The 16,686-nt window shown below is 41.4% G+C and overlaps 1 protein-coding gene across 2 annotated transcripts in view; it reads left to right on the top strand.

Annotated features, from left to right (window-relative positions):
• The first annotated feature begins 6,952 nt into the window (after positions 1–6,952).
• The window catches only part of TFE3 (transcription factor binding to IGHM enhancer 3), a 30,566-nt gene continuing 20,832 nt past the window's right edge, over positions 6,953–16,686 (top strand). Inside the window, exon 1 of one of the 2 annotated variants that reach the window (XM_039347064.1) lies at positions 6,953–7,361. In XM_039347064.1, coding sequence (XP_039202998.1) covers positions 7,252–7,361 — 110 coding nt within the window. In that variant the 5' untranslated portion in view covers positions 6,953–7,251. Of the gene's footprint in view, positions 7,362–12,891; positions 13,421–16,686 lie in introns of those variants that run through there. The other variant, XM_039347065.1, reaches the window with a different exon arrangement.

The following is a 16,686-nucleotide window of genomic DNA, read 5'->3' as shown; positions in this document are numbered from 1 at the left end:
TTTAATGAGCCAAGTAAATAACATATATAACAGGATAATAGATTACACTCTTTTAACAATTCTCCTGTAATGTGATCGAGAAAGTAAGTGTTCCAAAGTTAATTTTAAAACTGAATGAAGAAATTTGAAGCTGGCTTTTCTATCCCAGTAATATCTCTGCATTTGGGATGCAAAATGAGAATACAGCAGCATAGGATTAGAACTCAGAAACTAAGCAGGATTAGCCCAAATTAGTATTTGGCAGGGAAAGGTCAAAGCAGGAAGAGAAGAGAAGAGAAGAGAAGAGAAGAGAAGAGAAGAGAAGAGAAGAGAAGAGAAGAGAAGAGAAGAGAGAAGATCCCTTAAGGCAGGGATAAATCACTTCTGGATGCTGTCAAGAAAACTGTATTGATAAGATCCATGTAAATCACCAGGAATCAAGCTTTGTTCAAAAGAATTTTACCTTTCAGGATCAGATGACTGAAGGAAGGTAACTCTGGAAAGGATTCTAATAACAGTGATATGGCATTTACAACAATCTTTCACAACTCAATGCCTTCCAAAAATAGAGGGACCGTAGTGTGCGGTGGGTGGGAATTCTGGGCATTATAGTCCCAAGGCATTCAAAGGGCTTCAAGCTGGAAAAAGGTTAGGCCGATTTCAGCCTTCTAGACTAGAGGACCTTAATACCTCTGAAACACCCGCAGAAGATGGCAGATGTTCCTTCCCCTGGGAAAGCCGCTCCTTCCTGCCTGCAAGAGGGTAACAGACCCAGCCCAAGGTTCCCGGAATAGCAGCGGCTGATCTTGGGAGCGCTGCCTTCTGCCTGCCCACGACTGCCTGTGTTGCCAAGCGCGCCCTTATTGTGAATCACCAATCGGTGAGCTGAAATCAAAGCTCCGGTATCTGCAACGCGGCGTCCCGTCTTCGTTTTCTCCCTTGGCGAGGACCAAGATGGTCGGAAAGAGTGGGTTCTTGCAGAGCAGTTCAGTGCGATAGCGGCCCCTTCTGAACTACCTGGGAACTGCAGGCGTATTTACATGCTTTCTAAGAACAGAGAAGAAGTGTTTTTCAACCTTGACAATTTTAAGGGATGTGGACTTCAACTCCCAGAATTCCACAGCCAGCAAGTCTTCCATTCCCCCCCACCCCCGCCATAACTGATGAAGCTTCTTGAATGAGAAGTGAAACGTTTTGTTCTTCTTCCTTAGGGGAAAAAAAACCCCAGTCCAGTTGCCCTTTGAAAAAGCACCTCTGAGACAACTATGACCTGGATGACTGAGAATCTCCACAGACATACAGCAGAGGAATGTCTTCTATCAAGATTCAGAGGGGCGATAACGGTAGATTGTGGACCTGGGAAAGTGGGGAGGAGAGGACAGACAGCCCATTTGCTTTCCTTTTCATGTTTTTTATTGCTAAGTTATGTCTATCATATATAATTTTCTTCTTGGCCACCCTTATTATTCAGCAGGGTGGAGGCTCCATTTCAGTAGCCCTTTTCCCCATCTTAATGTCTTTGATACAATCTGGGCTTGGGAGGGGCTGTTTAGGCTAGCCTCGCCTTGAACCCATCCAGCAAAAGGGAGCCCTTGAACCCATCCAGCAAAAGGGAGCCCTTGAACCCATCCAGCAAAAGGGAGCCTGTGAGTTCTCTGGGATGTTGGATTACAACTCCCTGAATTCCTGGCCAGCGGGCCCTTTTGAGAGCTACTGTATATATCCATGATGACTGAGGCAAAATCACAAGAGACCATGAGCCAAAGGCCCCTCTCTCACAATCTCTGCCTGCATATCCATGGTACGTGTAGTCAATTCTAGAAATGAGCATGGCTGTAGCCATTGTCCCTGTTCATTTTCGGTTGACACATAGCACGAAGGGAGGGGTTTGCCAGGTGCTTCACTAGTCAGAATAAACTTTTATCCTGTAGGAACCAAGGTCATCGGCTGCTCCCAAGACTGCAGGCTGGGCGTTGTATAAAAAGCCTACCCAAGAAGATGTATTAAGTTGTACTAAGTTGTCCCTTAAAAAGAAGAAATGCTTTTCCTTTGTAGATGTACGGGTTCCCTTACTTCTGAAGCTGCTCTCTTCCTGTAATTGAGATGTGCAGTGGGAGAGATAAGAATTAATCTCTCCCTACTCAGCCAGTTGGGAACCAACTGGGCGTGAGACAAAATAGAACAGGTTAGCAGGGAGGGGTGATAGGTAGGAATAGAAAGACTTGGTAGCCCAGGTCCATTAACAGGGTGGGCATTTTCAGCCTCTGCTGTAGAAAAGGACAGGAAAGTTCTCCAGATGTTTCTGAATTACAATTCCCAACACTCCTCACTGTCGGGCAAGAAGATTGGATCATTACTGGAAGCATAACTTTGTAGCAACAAGACAGATACAGATTTTCTGCTGTAAAAGATAGCCATTCATGTAGCCATTACACTGTTTCCTTTCAGAGTAAACAGTATCTTGCAAAACACAGGAAAGGAATTCAAAATACAGGTAGTCCTCGACTTAACGCCCACAATTGAGGCCCAGATTTATGTTGCTAAGGGAACATTTTGTTAAGTGAATTTTGGCCCACTTTACAACTTTTCTTGCCACATTTTGTTAAGTGAATCACTGCAGTTGATAAGTTGAATCTGGTTTCCTCACTGACTTTGCTTGTCAGAAGTTTGCAAAAGGTTGCACGTGATCTCAGGACACTACAACAGTCAAAAATATGAGTCAGTTGCCAAGCATCTGAGTTTTGATCACCTGACCCTGGGGATGCTGCAACAGTCATAAGTATGAAAAATGTGATAAGTCACTTTTTTCAGTGCTGTTGTAACTTTGAATGATCACTAAATGAACTATTGTAAGTCGAGGAGTACCTATAGTACATCAAAGAAATTAAAAGCATGAGATAAGAAAAAGTTAACTCCTGTTCTTGCAAAACCATATCCACACACTATTTTGTACACTGCTAGTTGATCTTTAAATCTGTTGCCCATTTCTTTCTAAGGATCTCATTGGTTCCATCCAACCATGACTTCTTTTTATGTTTTCTTTCCTTTTGACCCATTTACTCTTCCTTTATATGTTTCTTTTGCAATATGATATTCATTTAAACTCTCTATGTGACCCTGATCAGAATGACCTCAAAGTCCTTATTTAGTATCAGTCACGCTTTTGTATCTAATGCGTATTCATCCACTCCTTCCTTCTCTTATTTTTCCCACAACAACTCTGTGAGGTGGGCTGGGATGAGAGAGAGAGTGACTGGCTCAAAGTTAATAGTGCCTCCATGGCTGTGCCAGAAGAGCCATTATTTGGACCTACATGATGGACAGCTGCATTGATGAGAATCCATACAGATCCATACAACAACATGAATCAAGCATGTTGAAAATTCCCAGCATGGAAAACATTAGGATAAATGAAAAAATTGTATGAAAATAATCAAAGAAGGTCAAAACTGGAGTGTCGCTGGACCAAATGAACTTCATAGGTTTTGGCTGAAATTATTGACTTGAGACTGGCAGAGAAGATGCATAGAGTTTTGGAAGCACAGAAAATGAAGAATCATTGACAATTGGAAGGACACTCCTAATTCAGAAAGGGGAAGGGAAATGAGCCTGGAAACTACAGACTTGTAACCTGCTTGTCAATAATACACAACCTACTTATCGGCATGATGGCAAATAAAATTTAGGGGTTATCTGAAAAGGAATCATTATAGAACAAAAAGGATGCTGCCAAAATCTGAGGGGAACAAAGGATAAAGTTATGGATTGACAAGTTGATCTTGAAGAATTCAACAACAACAAATTTGTTTATGGTTTGGATAGTTGTAAAAAAACATTTGATCCTGTTTACACACAGCTGGTTTGAGAAAAGTCTTGAACGCTTTGGAATCAGCAGAAACATTTGACAGTTTATGGATATTTTAATGAAGCTTTGACAAATAATGTTAATGACTAATGGGGAAGATTAGGAGAAGTTGAAATTAGACATGGAATTTTTCAAAATGATGTATTACCACCTTTACTCTTTGTACTGTTGGTGATGTCACTTGCAACAATTCTGAACAAGATGAATTGTGGATATGAACTGGCTAAAAAAGGAGTAAAAATTCACATTTGCCCTATATGGATGGCCTAAAATTATTTGAAAAATGAGGGTTGAACTGGATTCCTTGCTAAAAAGCACAAAATAATTCAGCAAAGATATTGGAATACAATTTGGCATTGATAAATGTGCAATGTACCCATAAAGGCAGGCAAAATAGTTGAAGTTTATGGAATAGCTTGATAATAAAGATTTCACAACAGCAATAGCACAAGCAAAGGATACAAACATTTAGGAATATTGGAAGCTTCTGATTTACTACAGAACCAAGTCAAAATACTTCTGCCAAATATATCAAACAAGTTCAAAGAATTTTGAAATCAAGGCTAAAGGCTGGAAAGATCATTAAAGCAATCAGAGCAGTCCCTATTATACCATATACAGTAGGAATAGTTGACTGGATCCAGATGAGACCTGATAATTTGGATCAGAAAACAAGAAAACTAATGATATTATACTATGCTCTACATCCAAAAAGTGATTATTTGGAATGGAAGAAGAATGGAAGGACCAGAAGATTCCTACAGGTGAAACAAATTGTGGAGGAAGAAAAACATGGCTTGCATATTAAGAACCGCGAGGAGTCCTTATTGAAGGAAGTCAATCAGGGAAAGCTTCTGAAAACAAGTATAGAAAAGAAACAATTGAAAACCAATTTGTTAATTGGGAAAACATGCTAATGCAGGGGTGTCAAACTGCCGGCTCATCGGCCAGTTGCATCATATGGAGGCTGCACCCAACCCAGCTCTGACAATGCAAAAAAAGTCACAATATGTCGTGACATGTCTGTCTCCAGGAGCAAAAGTGCATTTGAGATACAACGCAGCATCTGGAGAATTGCTCTAAACATCCTAATTTTACCCCACCCACCCAAAAGTATTCTGCTTGAAACTACCCACATCCTCAATCAATTTTAGTTATGGTTGAAACACTAGTAAAAGCAAATTAAAATACCACCCAAACTTGGCATTGGATAAAACAGTTCAACAAATAAAATACTTAATAAATTTTACATAACAGACGTAAAACTCAAGCTCATTGATTTGTGCCTAAAGCCTTGGCTTTTTGGCCATAGTTAAAAATTTGGTTGTTGCCACTGCAATCTTAGAATTTTCATCTGCAAATGAAACGTTTATGTACTGTATTCAGAAGTATCTCTTCTTGGTTTAGATTTTAAAGTAGTCCAGAGAGCTTCTTGGCAAAGATTTCATCTGTTGAGCTGTTTTTATTCAATGCCAAGTTTGGATTGTGTCTGTAACTTGTTTTTGAGCCTTTTGACTGTATCCACAATTGATTGAGTTGATTGATGTATCCATGGACTCTACCATAATGATTTTTGGCTCCCTGGTTAGAACTGGAATTACTACTTTTCCACCAGTCTTTGACTGTGAATCTAATTGTAGATTTTCCAGAATAATAACAGTAACAGTCTTTGCTCTTTTTTGTGTGGAAAAGAAAGCAAAGATAGTATCAGTAGTAATAAGTGCCTTGGGTACAATATCAAAACAACTGGAACCCCACTTGAACACCATTGGCATTGACAAAATCACTATAAATTGCAAAAGGCAGCTTTACATTGAACAGCTTACATCCTGTGATGATGCCTTTAACACCATCAAACAATAACATTTGCCTATCCCAGGTCCTTGTGAAGATGGGTAATAGGTGGGTAAAAATGCCAAATTCAGCCTAAACATCTGATTGTGCAGTCAATCATAATATTAAATGAGTTGCACAGCCACTCCATTAGCAAACCACAGCCTTATTTTAACATTTCTGCAGTGATATTACCTACACCTGCAGCATTACTCCTTTTCAACATTCTGCACTATTTAAGATTTCTTTTTTTAATCAGTTCTGAGCATTAAAATATATAGCATTCATTTGAATTTCATTATTCAATATGACTACAATTCATATACAAATCTCTAAAATGGCTTTACCATGTCCCCTCATTTCTGTTTTAGTCCAAATCATTGTATCACTTTAATTTTAAATTCTATTAATTTTTGCTGAAAGCTCTTTGTTTTGCCATTTTCACCCATTTTTTTTAAATTTCCACCAGAAATGCCTTGCATTTTCTTTGCATTTTGTAAATCACCTTGTTCTAAAGTTTTCCAGAGAGTCAGAAGCATAGGAGCCTGAAGGCAAATAATGGCACATGCAATACAAATGATGTGATTTGTATAAATATGTTTGATATTATTTTTGTATTATCTCAGTCTGTTCTGGATACTATGTCCAGAATTAAAAAGTATTATTGGAAAGCTGACATTAGCACAGGTGAAGTGACCCTGCAACATAAAATCTCTGCAGATCTTCAAATCTAAAGCATGACCTTTCACACCAGCATCTACCAGATAATTTCTTTAAAAATGTATAGTTTATTTTTCTGCTTTAATCCTTATTTTATCATGAAAAACATTAATGATAAAAAGGCAATAATAAAAATAAAATATGAATAACAGGAAACAAAGAAAAACTCCGACAGAATTTGGAGTGTGTAGAAATGTTTGCTATCTTAGGAGAGATACAATTATTTTAAATATCCATATTCAATATTTCTGTCCAGAAATATATTTTCTACTTGCCTTGAAAAAAGAGCCAAGGTTGCCTAACCCTGGGCTAGCATATGGCTCAGTGTACTGTCTGAATCTAGGCTGATCGGGTTAATACAGCCCTCCATTTTTGACAAGGTTTCCCTTTACTCAACGGTTACCAGCCCTCGGAGCAGGGCTAAGAGAAGGAGATAAAAGCCCGCAGGTTTGGTTTTGTATCGTTCGAGACAGATTCTGCCCCTCGCCGCCCTATCCCTTTCCTAGATGAGTGGGTGGATCCCACTTTGATGTCATTTCCCGTGGACTTCCCCTCCTCCGCTGACCTCCCCCCCTCTTTTCCCGAGCCGGAAAATGAAGCAATCCTCCGGTTGGATGTTTTCCTCTTGCTTTGGGAGGAGGCGGTGCTGCTACTGATTTCTTTTGCGTCTCGATCCGGAGAGCTCCCACCCACGCCCCGTCCGTCCCTCTCTCCTGCGCCTCGTTGTCTCCGCGCTGCAAAAAAAAAAAAAAACGATTGCGCCGCGCTTGGATCCCATACCCGTTTTCGTCCCGTGAACCGCTGAGAGTCCCCGATTGCTTTCCAGGCAGCTCCAGTGGAGGTGGGGCGCGGGAATGATGTCCCATGACACGAGCGAGCGGCCCCCCAACCCAGAGCCGCCCCCCGCGACTGTCTACGTGTTAGTGGAGGACCCACGGTCGACGGACGCTCTCCAGCTGCTCAGGTGAGATGAGGGCCCCTCCCCCCTCCTCCTCCACCTCCCCAGGGTTACTGGAATTGCCGTAGTGGGAAATGGGAGTATTCCGAGAAAGGAGCTGAGCTTAGGCGAGAATCTGTGTGGGGCCTCTCCTCCTTCCTCGGGATGACGGCCGGGATCTGGATAATTGACAAGCTTCATATGCACGAATGTTAAATTCCTACAAGAAGGATCAGAATTTTCTTTCTCTGTTAGTTTCTAACAGCCCTCTCTCAACCTGGGTTCTCTGGATGAGCCCAGCTTCCAATTGCCCTTATCCCAGCCATTAAGAGGATGGGGAGGGAGATAGGAGTTTCAAGGGTCGGGAAAGTCCAAATTCTAGTCAGTTGGATTTTGACATGTTGATGTTCTGTTGTTTTATTCACAAGCAGTCATAGCAAAGCTGGTTGAAATTGGATGCTTGAAGAAAAGGGCCAAGTGCTGAGCAGAATGCTCTTGGCAGCCAGGATTTCAGATTTTCTTTTTTCCCCTCCACCCCCTAATATGTAGAAAAAGAATGAAATAAAGGGGGGGGGTGTTGCCCTAATAATGTGTTTCAGTATCAACAAGTTTATTGACAAAGTTCCTGACTTCAGAATTTATGTTGCTTTACAGTCCAGTTTTAGGTATTTTACAGAATGGTCTTGACCAGGGATCTTCAAACTTGGCCCTTTGATGACTTGTGGACTTCAACTCCCAGAATTTCTCAGCCAGCATAGGAATTCTGGAAGTTGAAGTCCACAGGTCATAAAAGGGCCAAGTTTGAAGACCCCTGGTCTTGACTTTGTCTCAGCTCATCTTGGTTTGCAGAATAGCCCAGCCTGACTGTGAGAAACCTGCCCTCTCTGAGATCAAAACAAGGAAAAGGGAAAGTGCATCTGAGCAGATGCTAAGGTTGTTATTCTCCTCCATCTACTCAGTTTCCTCTTTCCTCAAGTTGCTTTTAATCCTAATAAAATGGAACAAGAGGAAGACAAAAGCCCCTTTTAAAGGAACACTGGGGATAATCCTACTACACATTGCTGCTGGGCTGGGAAATCCAAGCTAGATAGGGATTTGAAACAGGGATCTAAACATTATATATCTCAGCTGCTGCTATTTTGCTAGTCCTGTGATCTGAATTTGCAAAAAATCACAATGTGTATGTTTGTGTGTTTTTGATGGTGGGTGAAATGTCTTAATGATTCAGTTTCCTTCTGTTTTGCTTACTGGTCCCCTGAGATTAGTTTGCACTTCTGCTTTTTTTAAAATGCTGATCTCAACTTTTTCTGTGTAAAAGCAAAATCGGCTTTAGTTCAGGCTCAGCTACCAGCTGACTTTAAAATTCTTTCTTGTTTGTTTATATATTTCACTTCTTCCCTGGACCAAAAATACCAGAAAACTAACTCACCCTCCCCATGTACACTCTAATATATTTGAGTTTATGGGGGAAGTTGTAGTTTAAGAAGATACTTACAAAAGCAACTGTAATCAATACAAGTGTGGGGGGGCAGAAATGGAAAATCCATATGTGGACCTCTGCATGTTACTGAATTATTATTTCTAATACTCCTTGCTGTTGCCCATATTTACTGAGAATTATTGAAGCTGTAGTCCCGCTTCATTAAGAAGGCTATAATTTATTCATTTCTGGTTTAGAAAATCAAAAATATTTGCATTCTATTTCCAATGCTAGAATCAGTTTTTCTAGATAAGCTTATTGCAAACTGTTTTGGGAATTACGGCTTTCCTACTCTCTGTGCATGTAGGACTACAATCTCTATCATCCTCAAACATCAAAAACAAACTGAAGAATGAGGAATGGAGTTGTAATGGAACACATTCAGAGCAGATGGATGTGAGCAGAGTAAAGATAGCTTGGAATCTGAAAATTCTTGGCTAGCATAAATGACTGGCAGGCTGACCTAGTGAGATTTGACTATTTCTCTCAAAGATGAATGTACAGCCATATGGGAATAATCTCCACAGCAACAATTTTCCTGGAAAGTATGTATAGGACAATATTATGGTTTTATTCTACTACTTATTCTGTCCATTTTGCAACCTATGCCCTTTTGCTTATTTAGAGAATTACAAAAGGAATTCTGCTGGCTAATTTGGGGGAGCCCCATGTGATTTCCCATTCACCTAAATTACCTTTATAGGTAATAGAAGTACTACAATATATCAAAAATATTGTCCTATACTTACTTCCCAGGAAAATTGTTGCTGTGGAGATTATTCCCATATGGCTGTAACATTAATCCTGGAGAGAAACCATAACAATAATAATAGAAGCATGACCTATGAGCTTTTTTGTTTGTGTGTCTTGGGTCGTGGTATCTGGGATGCCAAAAATGGTCGTGGTAAGAAAAGACAAAAAGAAAAACTTAGTTCCTTTTTGTCTTTTATTAGGTTTACATTAGACAACTGATGGAAGGGGCTGAGATGTAGATGGGTGCATTTTATGAAATTTAGAAAGAACGAAAAAACTAAATTTAAGTCATTTTCACCGCATGCTGTGATGTTTTAGGACAGTGATGGCGAACCTTTTAGAGACCAAGTGCCCAAACTGCAACCCGAAACATGCTTATGCATTGTCAGGTGCCAGGTGGGTGTGGCCCATTGGCTGGGTGTGGCCAATTGGGAGGTGTGACCCATTGGGTGGGCATGGCTTTGGTGGTAACGGCAGACTGAGTGGAACTAAAAAGTTCAATCAATCAATTCCAACTTTGCAAGATCTTTTTTTCCCCCACGAGAAGTTGAAATTGACTGATTGATTGAACCTTTTTTTTTTTTTGCACACGGCAGTGGAGGCCTAAAGCGAAAAGGTTTTATAAAACCCAGCTGAAGGCCTAGGACTGGGGTGACGGCGCGCGTGCTCACAGAGAGGGCTCTGAGTGCTGCCTCTGGCATCTGTGCCATAGGTTCGTCACCACTGTTTTAGGAGGAAGAAAAGCAACAAGAACTTACTATCCTGTTCAGAAGCACACCCACCTCCCTATAGTTATATATGGCTGACATTAGGACTACAGAGACAGGCTAGTGATATCTTGCACAGTACTGTTGATGTTGATTGGCAACAACTTTGCGAGGTTTCTGATATGAATCTTTGGTTAGTTTAACTGGAGAGGCTGCAAATGGAAGCTGAGTGCATCTGCATGTAAAATAGATATTTTACTCCAAAATATAGCTGGCACCACTGTAGTGATAATGAGAAGGAATTACTCCTTCCCATATTAGACGATTCCTGTTCTTATAGAACTCCTATAAAAAGAAGAAAAATACCCTACAGCCTATTGATCATTTTTTTCCACAGTGCCATGGACATCATTAATAAGTGCCATGTTTTTATTCATATCAGAGCAGAGAAAAAGCTGATTCAAAATGAGCAGTTATTTTATTCACTGATGCACACCTTATCAGTAGAATATCTTACCTAGGCACTCAGAATTTAAAACTATTGCTAAACTTGATTTATTCAGGTCCATTCTTAGGGGAAAAAAGCCTGTTTGATCATGTAAGGACTTTCTGCTGAGTAAAGTCTTCCTGCGGATGAAAGTACTATAATCTCTGCTTCTTTATACAGCATACGCTTCCTTGGAAATCAGTGTCAGCACATCCAGCAAAGAATGATATGCTCAGATCCTTTGTAACGTATCTTGCTGCTTAGTGAGGCACGTAAAAATGCTATGTTCTGTGCTACACCTATAGTACAAGCTAAAAAGCCCTTGAAATTCCTAACAACACAGTTCTAATACATGTTTACTTGGAAGCGAAGTCCGAAGGTTAATGGGGCATTCTCCTGGAAAATATGTCCACATGGTGACATCCTGTTCTGGATTCTGATTCTCATAATTCCCAATCAGCATGTGTTCTTTTCAGCTATATTCCTAGTATTTGAATGTATTAAGACAGTGATGGCGAACCTTTTAGAAACTGAGTGCCCAAACTGCAGCCCCAAACCCATTCATTTATCACCAGGTGCCTGGTGGGCGTAGTCCACTGGGTGGGCGTGGCTGTGGTGGTCATGGCAGACTGGGTGGGTGTGGCCATTGTGGGCATGGTCACCTCGATGTTGCTTATGTGGAGGGACGTCTGTGGGGGCCAGGCAGAGTTGGGGGAGATCCAGGATGTCTCTGGCAGGTGGGACGGTGGATAGGAGGCTCGTCCTGCGGGGTGAGGCGAGGCAAGGCAAGGCAGTATGGAGGTGCCATTGTCGCAGGGCAAGGTGAGTGGGCGGGGCAGCTACTGCCTGACACCATCAGCCCCCACAAAGAGACCAGTGAGTGCATGGGGGCCGACAGTGTCCGTCAGCAGCCACAGCCTGCCGGCCCCTTGACCGGCACACTCTGGGGCAGTTCAGAGAAACTGCCTCTGAGCTGGACAGACAGCCAACAGCTGAGGAGGCAATGCAGTAGGTCATGCCCGAGGCCAGGATGGATGGGACGGAGGGGAGGGAAACCAGCCATGCTCGGATGCATCTGGCCACATGGGACCTTGGCGAGTTAGCTGCAGCTGGTTGAAGAGGGATAGTTGCCATCTCCGGGGCATGGCGCGCATGCGGACAGAGAGGGCTCTGAGTGCTACCTCTGGCACGCGTGTCATAGGTTCGCTACCACTGTATTAAGATATGAATTGTGGATTGTTGGCTTTTTTCTAGGCAGATATAGGCCAATCAAAAAAGTTATTTCACTGGAAGGCGGATATCTGATTGGCAGCAATAGATTTTGTCAAGATGCATTAATATTTGAAATATTATTTTCTTTTGGGAGACCAAGAGGCAGGGAAGATGATTTCTTGATAATTTGGGTGGATGAGTTATTTTGTTTATAATTCTCCAAGCCTCTCATGTACCCTTTTAAGAGTACATGATACAGTATTGTTAATGTGATAGGTGCATACTTTTTCTCTTCGCAATTGCTTTGTTATAATTGAATAATAATAATAATTTATTTATTTATTTATGAGACTTATATACCGCTTTAAGTGCAAGCACTCTCTAAGCGGTGTACACCAGTAAGCAATGTATATATATATATTTACATTGCCCCCAACAATCTGGGTCCTCATTTTACCTACCTCGGAAGGATGGAAGGCTGAGTCAACCTTGAGCCGGTGACATTTGAACCGCTGACCTGCTGAACACAGTCAGCTAAAGTGGCCTGCAGTACTGCACTCTAACTGCTGCGCCACCTTGCCAGCATATGCAACGATTAGTATCACAGTCTTACACGATTATATACGTTAATAAGCCATTCTGTAATACTAACCACCATCATAATCAGATATTTCCCACTCTCAACATCACATTATTTGAAGCCTTGCCTCTTCTGGATTTTTCATCTCAAATATGTAACCTGTTTTTCTACCAAATTCCCTACTGTCATTCTTTTCTTGCGGGGGGTGGGGTGGGGCACCCCACCCCACCCCCCTTAAGAAAAGAATGACAGTAGGGAATTCCGGCGCGGCTCCTTTAAACTGAACGTTCCTGGCGAGAGGAAGGGCTTTGGCGAGCTAAAAGTGAGACTCTGGGTTGCCCCTAGTGGCCAACAGGCGCCGTCGCCGAATAGCTTCTGCTCCTGCCTCCAAGCGCGTAATTTCTCCACGGGCAGGCTATTAATAGCTCCAAAACAAGGGCGCGTTTGTAGATGCGCAGCGAGGATTTGTGTTTTCTTAAGCGGAGCAACACACCCAGGAGGGGGGCGGAGCCACTGCATACTTTGCAAGGACGCGCGCTCCAAGGGTCTGGCCGAGCGGAGGGTGTAAATCTGCCGGGTTGCTTTTGCTCTCCGCCCGCGTTTCAGCTATGCCGGCTTGAAACGCTTCTCCAAAATGGCCCTTGCCAGGAAACGCAAGAAGCCCTTTGGAGAGGCCTAAAGTGGGGCCAGGAAGTCGGAGGCGCGCCGGGAATCGCTGGGCGCGCAGAGCGAAGCCGGGAGCGAGGATCGCGAAAGGGGGAATCGGGAAACTGCCGGCCCTGATGCCCCACCGCTTGCGCGGGGCCGCTTCTGGGGCGCCATCCAAGCCAGCGGCAGGACGGGGGAAAGAGTTCTGGAGAGGAGGAGGTGAGCGAGTTCCGGGCCTTTATCTTGGTTCTCACGGTTTTAGGAAACTCTCTCTTCCCCAAACCCCGCCCTCACATCCCGTCGTTATCTGCTCTCTTGAGTGAAAGCGAGGAAATTCTGTATTTAGGAATTGCGATTGAGGATTTTTTTCCCCCATCCTAATCTTAGAAGGGAAGAAGGAACAAAAAATCTCAGTTTCCCAATTCCCCGTTCCCGGATGCCTAAACTTAGATGCAACTATCAAAGACCCAGCGTGGCATTTTACACAAACAGGTTTTGGTTGGTTGTTTTTTTTTGCACGGAATATTGTTTATAACCGTGTGCAGTAACAGCTGTCTAAAGCTGCTTCGAAATAAACCTGTTTCATTCGGAATGGTTCACTTCTGAAGCCTACGAGCCCAAGACTGCAGGGTGGTTAAGCAGCATGTTCTCTCTTCCATCAGTCGATCTCTTGAATATGGACAGAAGGAAATTTGCTATTTTCAAGAGGCCGTTGTTGCTCCTGTATTGCTGTTGTTGTCATAGATGATCATTTTGCTGGGGAGCTAATATAAGTTCAGATATAATTCTGACTACATCAGTGGTTCTCAACCTTTTTAATGCCTCGACCCCCCAACCGGTCGTAAGTCGAGGACTACTCAACTGGTGCAGCACCGTTTGCAGAATGGGACTTTTGGCGGGCTCAGCAGGGCAGAGACAGCTTGGACAATTCCTATTGGCTTTTGAAAGCCAATAGACTCTATTCAAGAGAGTCTATTCTATTGGCTTTCAAAAGCCAATAGAATAAAAGGGAGTAGCACAGCTAAGGAAAAGGGGGAAAAAATGGCGGACTGCATTGTTTGGCGACCCCCGTGAAATGGTCATTCGACCCCAAATGGGGTCCCGACCCACAGGTTGAGAACCGCTGGACTACATAGCTTTAAGTATAACTAGCTTTACCCCGCCTCTCCCAAATTCAAGAATAACTTTACCCTCCCCTTCAATAATATGGAGAAAACAAACAACCTTTGTTCTAATGTCTTCTGGATCTGTTGGGGTTTTCACCCTTCATGCAAGGTGGGGACGATGGGGTTTGAATTTCAACATGCTGTTGGAAAGGTTGCAGAACTGATTTAAGTATGTGTCATCAGTTCTTAAGCACCTCACAGATTTTCTCCAGGAGGAAAAGAAAGTATTGCAAGTATATGAAGACTATGTATGGAAAACATTTCAGTTGCTCCAAAGTACTGTATATTAATATGTTTTTCATGTTGAGCAATTCTGTAATCATTTGATTGATTGTACAGTATACTATTGATATAAATGAGATGAGTTTGCTTCTGGCAGGGGTGATATGGGTCTATGTAGAACTTTGCAATATAAAAGCAACTAGGTTTGGTGAGAAAAGCAAATTCCAATTAAGGGCAGTGTTACTGCTATTATTTATTTACATCTTAGCACATGAAGATATTAATTTTGATTTTCCAGTTCAAACATTTTTATAGCCACCATCTTCTAACCAACTCTGGGCTGCTCCCAATCATAGCTATCTGATAACTTGCCCATTTTAATGGGCAGGACTAGACTTTTCAATTAAATCAAAAAGGCAGTTCCAGGTAGGAGTCTTCAGAAGTGGAAAGTGAAGGGATTTTTTATTCACCAAGTTCTGTGCAGTGCTGTTGTTTCCTTACTTTTATTGTCAAGGCAGAAGGTAATCAGAAGGATATTTTTGCTTTAAGGATAAAAACTTTGCAGAGAGGCAGTTATCTGTTTTACACATCTTTTATCAGCTCTAGTATAATTTGTGGATTAGTGAGTCTCTAATTGTTGAGCGAATGTGAGAGAGTTCATAAGTGTATTTGGATGAACATGGTAAATAAATACTGCCTATATAACTAGGATAACTGCCTGAAGTTTTATAAACTGCTTTTTTATATTGGAATGTAAAACTCTATTTCAGGGCAGGATTAAAGTTCTAGTCACACCTGCACTCCTTGGATAGAAACTCACTGAAAACGGAGGCAATCTTTGGAATATATAAATATCGGACTCTGCTTCAAGTCCATATTTTATTTTATTTTCCATTCTATTGTTTTATACATTTTAAAGAACATGGAAGTTAGATTGTAAAAAATAGAAGAATTGGGTACAGGTAATGAAATATAGGCAGATCAGCAACAAATCTAAATGACCAAAACCACAGTATCATTGAAAGCTTATGATATTACAAGATTCTTGATATCCATTTTGTATTGTTGAATTTTGAACTGAAATGCTTGGTTCAAAAAATGAAGAAAAGACTGTGGATCACAAACAATACATTAAATCTATATGGTAAATTGCTATTCAAATTAAAATATAAAGTCTAAAACCCAAATTTTAGGTACAGTAAAATTTCCTGTATGAAGAATTGTAATCCAAGAATAATTTCTAATTAGAATTAAATTCTGTGTCAGATTTACTTTTTAAATACAAAGGTATTTTAGATATCAACACATAGCCCTACAATTTATTTATGTTTGTTTGTTTGTTTGTTTATAACTCACTTTTATTGTTATAAATAGCTTCAGGCAGTGAACATACCTAAGTCTCCTTTTTCCTTCTCTTTTTCCCACAACAATAACCTTATGAGCTGAACTGGGCTGAGAGAGTGTGACTGGTCCAAAGTCATCCAGCTGGCTTTCATGTCTGAAGCAAGACTAGAACACTCAATCTCCTTGCTTCTTGCCTGGTGCCTTAACCACTAGACCAGGGCTATCAAACCGCCATCCTGCGGGCCGGATGCATCATGGCAAAACAGCGCCCACCCTATTGCCGGCAATGGCAAAAAAGTTGTGATACATCGCATCACGTGACATTGCGAGTTTGACCTCTGCACTAGACCAAACTGGCTGTCAATTTAATTATTCAGTTGTATGGCTCTTCAATTTAATTAGCCATTCTTCCAAAGAATTTTTCCAATAAAAGGATTTACATACTGGATATATTTGCAAGAAATTATATGAAAAGTATATTATTTCTTTTTAAAAATGCTGTTTATTTAGGAACAGTTTAAATTGATTGAAGTAACTTAATTGACTCTTGCAACCCTAATAATATAAATGTCATATGGTAAAAAGTGTTCATGAGGGCTTAAGAGAGCCATGTATATAATGTTCCCTACGTTTTTATTTCTGCATTTGGGTGAGAGAATGAATTAAATATTGAATTGTTCTTAAGTTATACCAACTGTCTAGGAAGTCTCAGTAAATGAAATATTCAGGAAACTCACACAGACCAAAACCTGA

The sequence above is a fragment of the Crotalus tigris genome, unplaced genomic scaffold (genome assembly GCF_016545835.1).
Source record: "Crotalus tigris isolate CLP2741 ecotype Arizona unplaced genomic scaffold, ASM1654583v1 scf7180000018053.2689490, whole genome shotgun sequence".
Taxonomy (NCBI): Eukaryota; Metazoa; Chordata; class Lepidosauria; order Squamata; family Viperidae; genus Crotalus; species Crotalus tigris.
The sequence above is the reverse complement of the archived record's forward strand: the minus strand, read 5'-3'. Positions and strand labels throughout refer to the sequence as shown.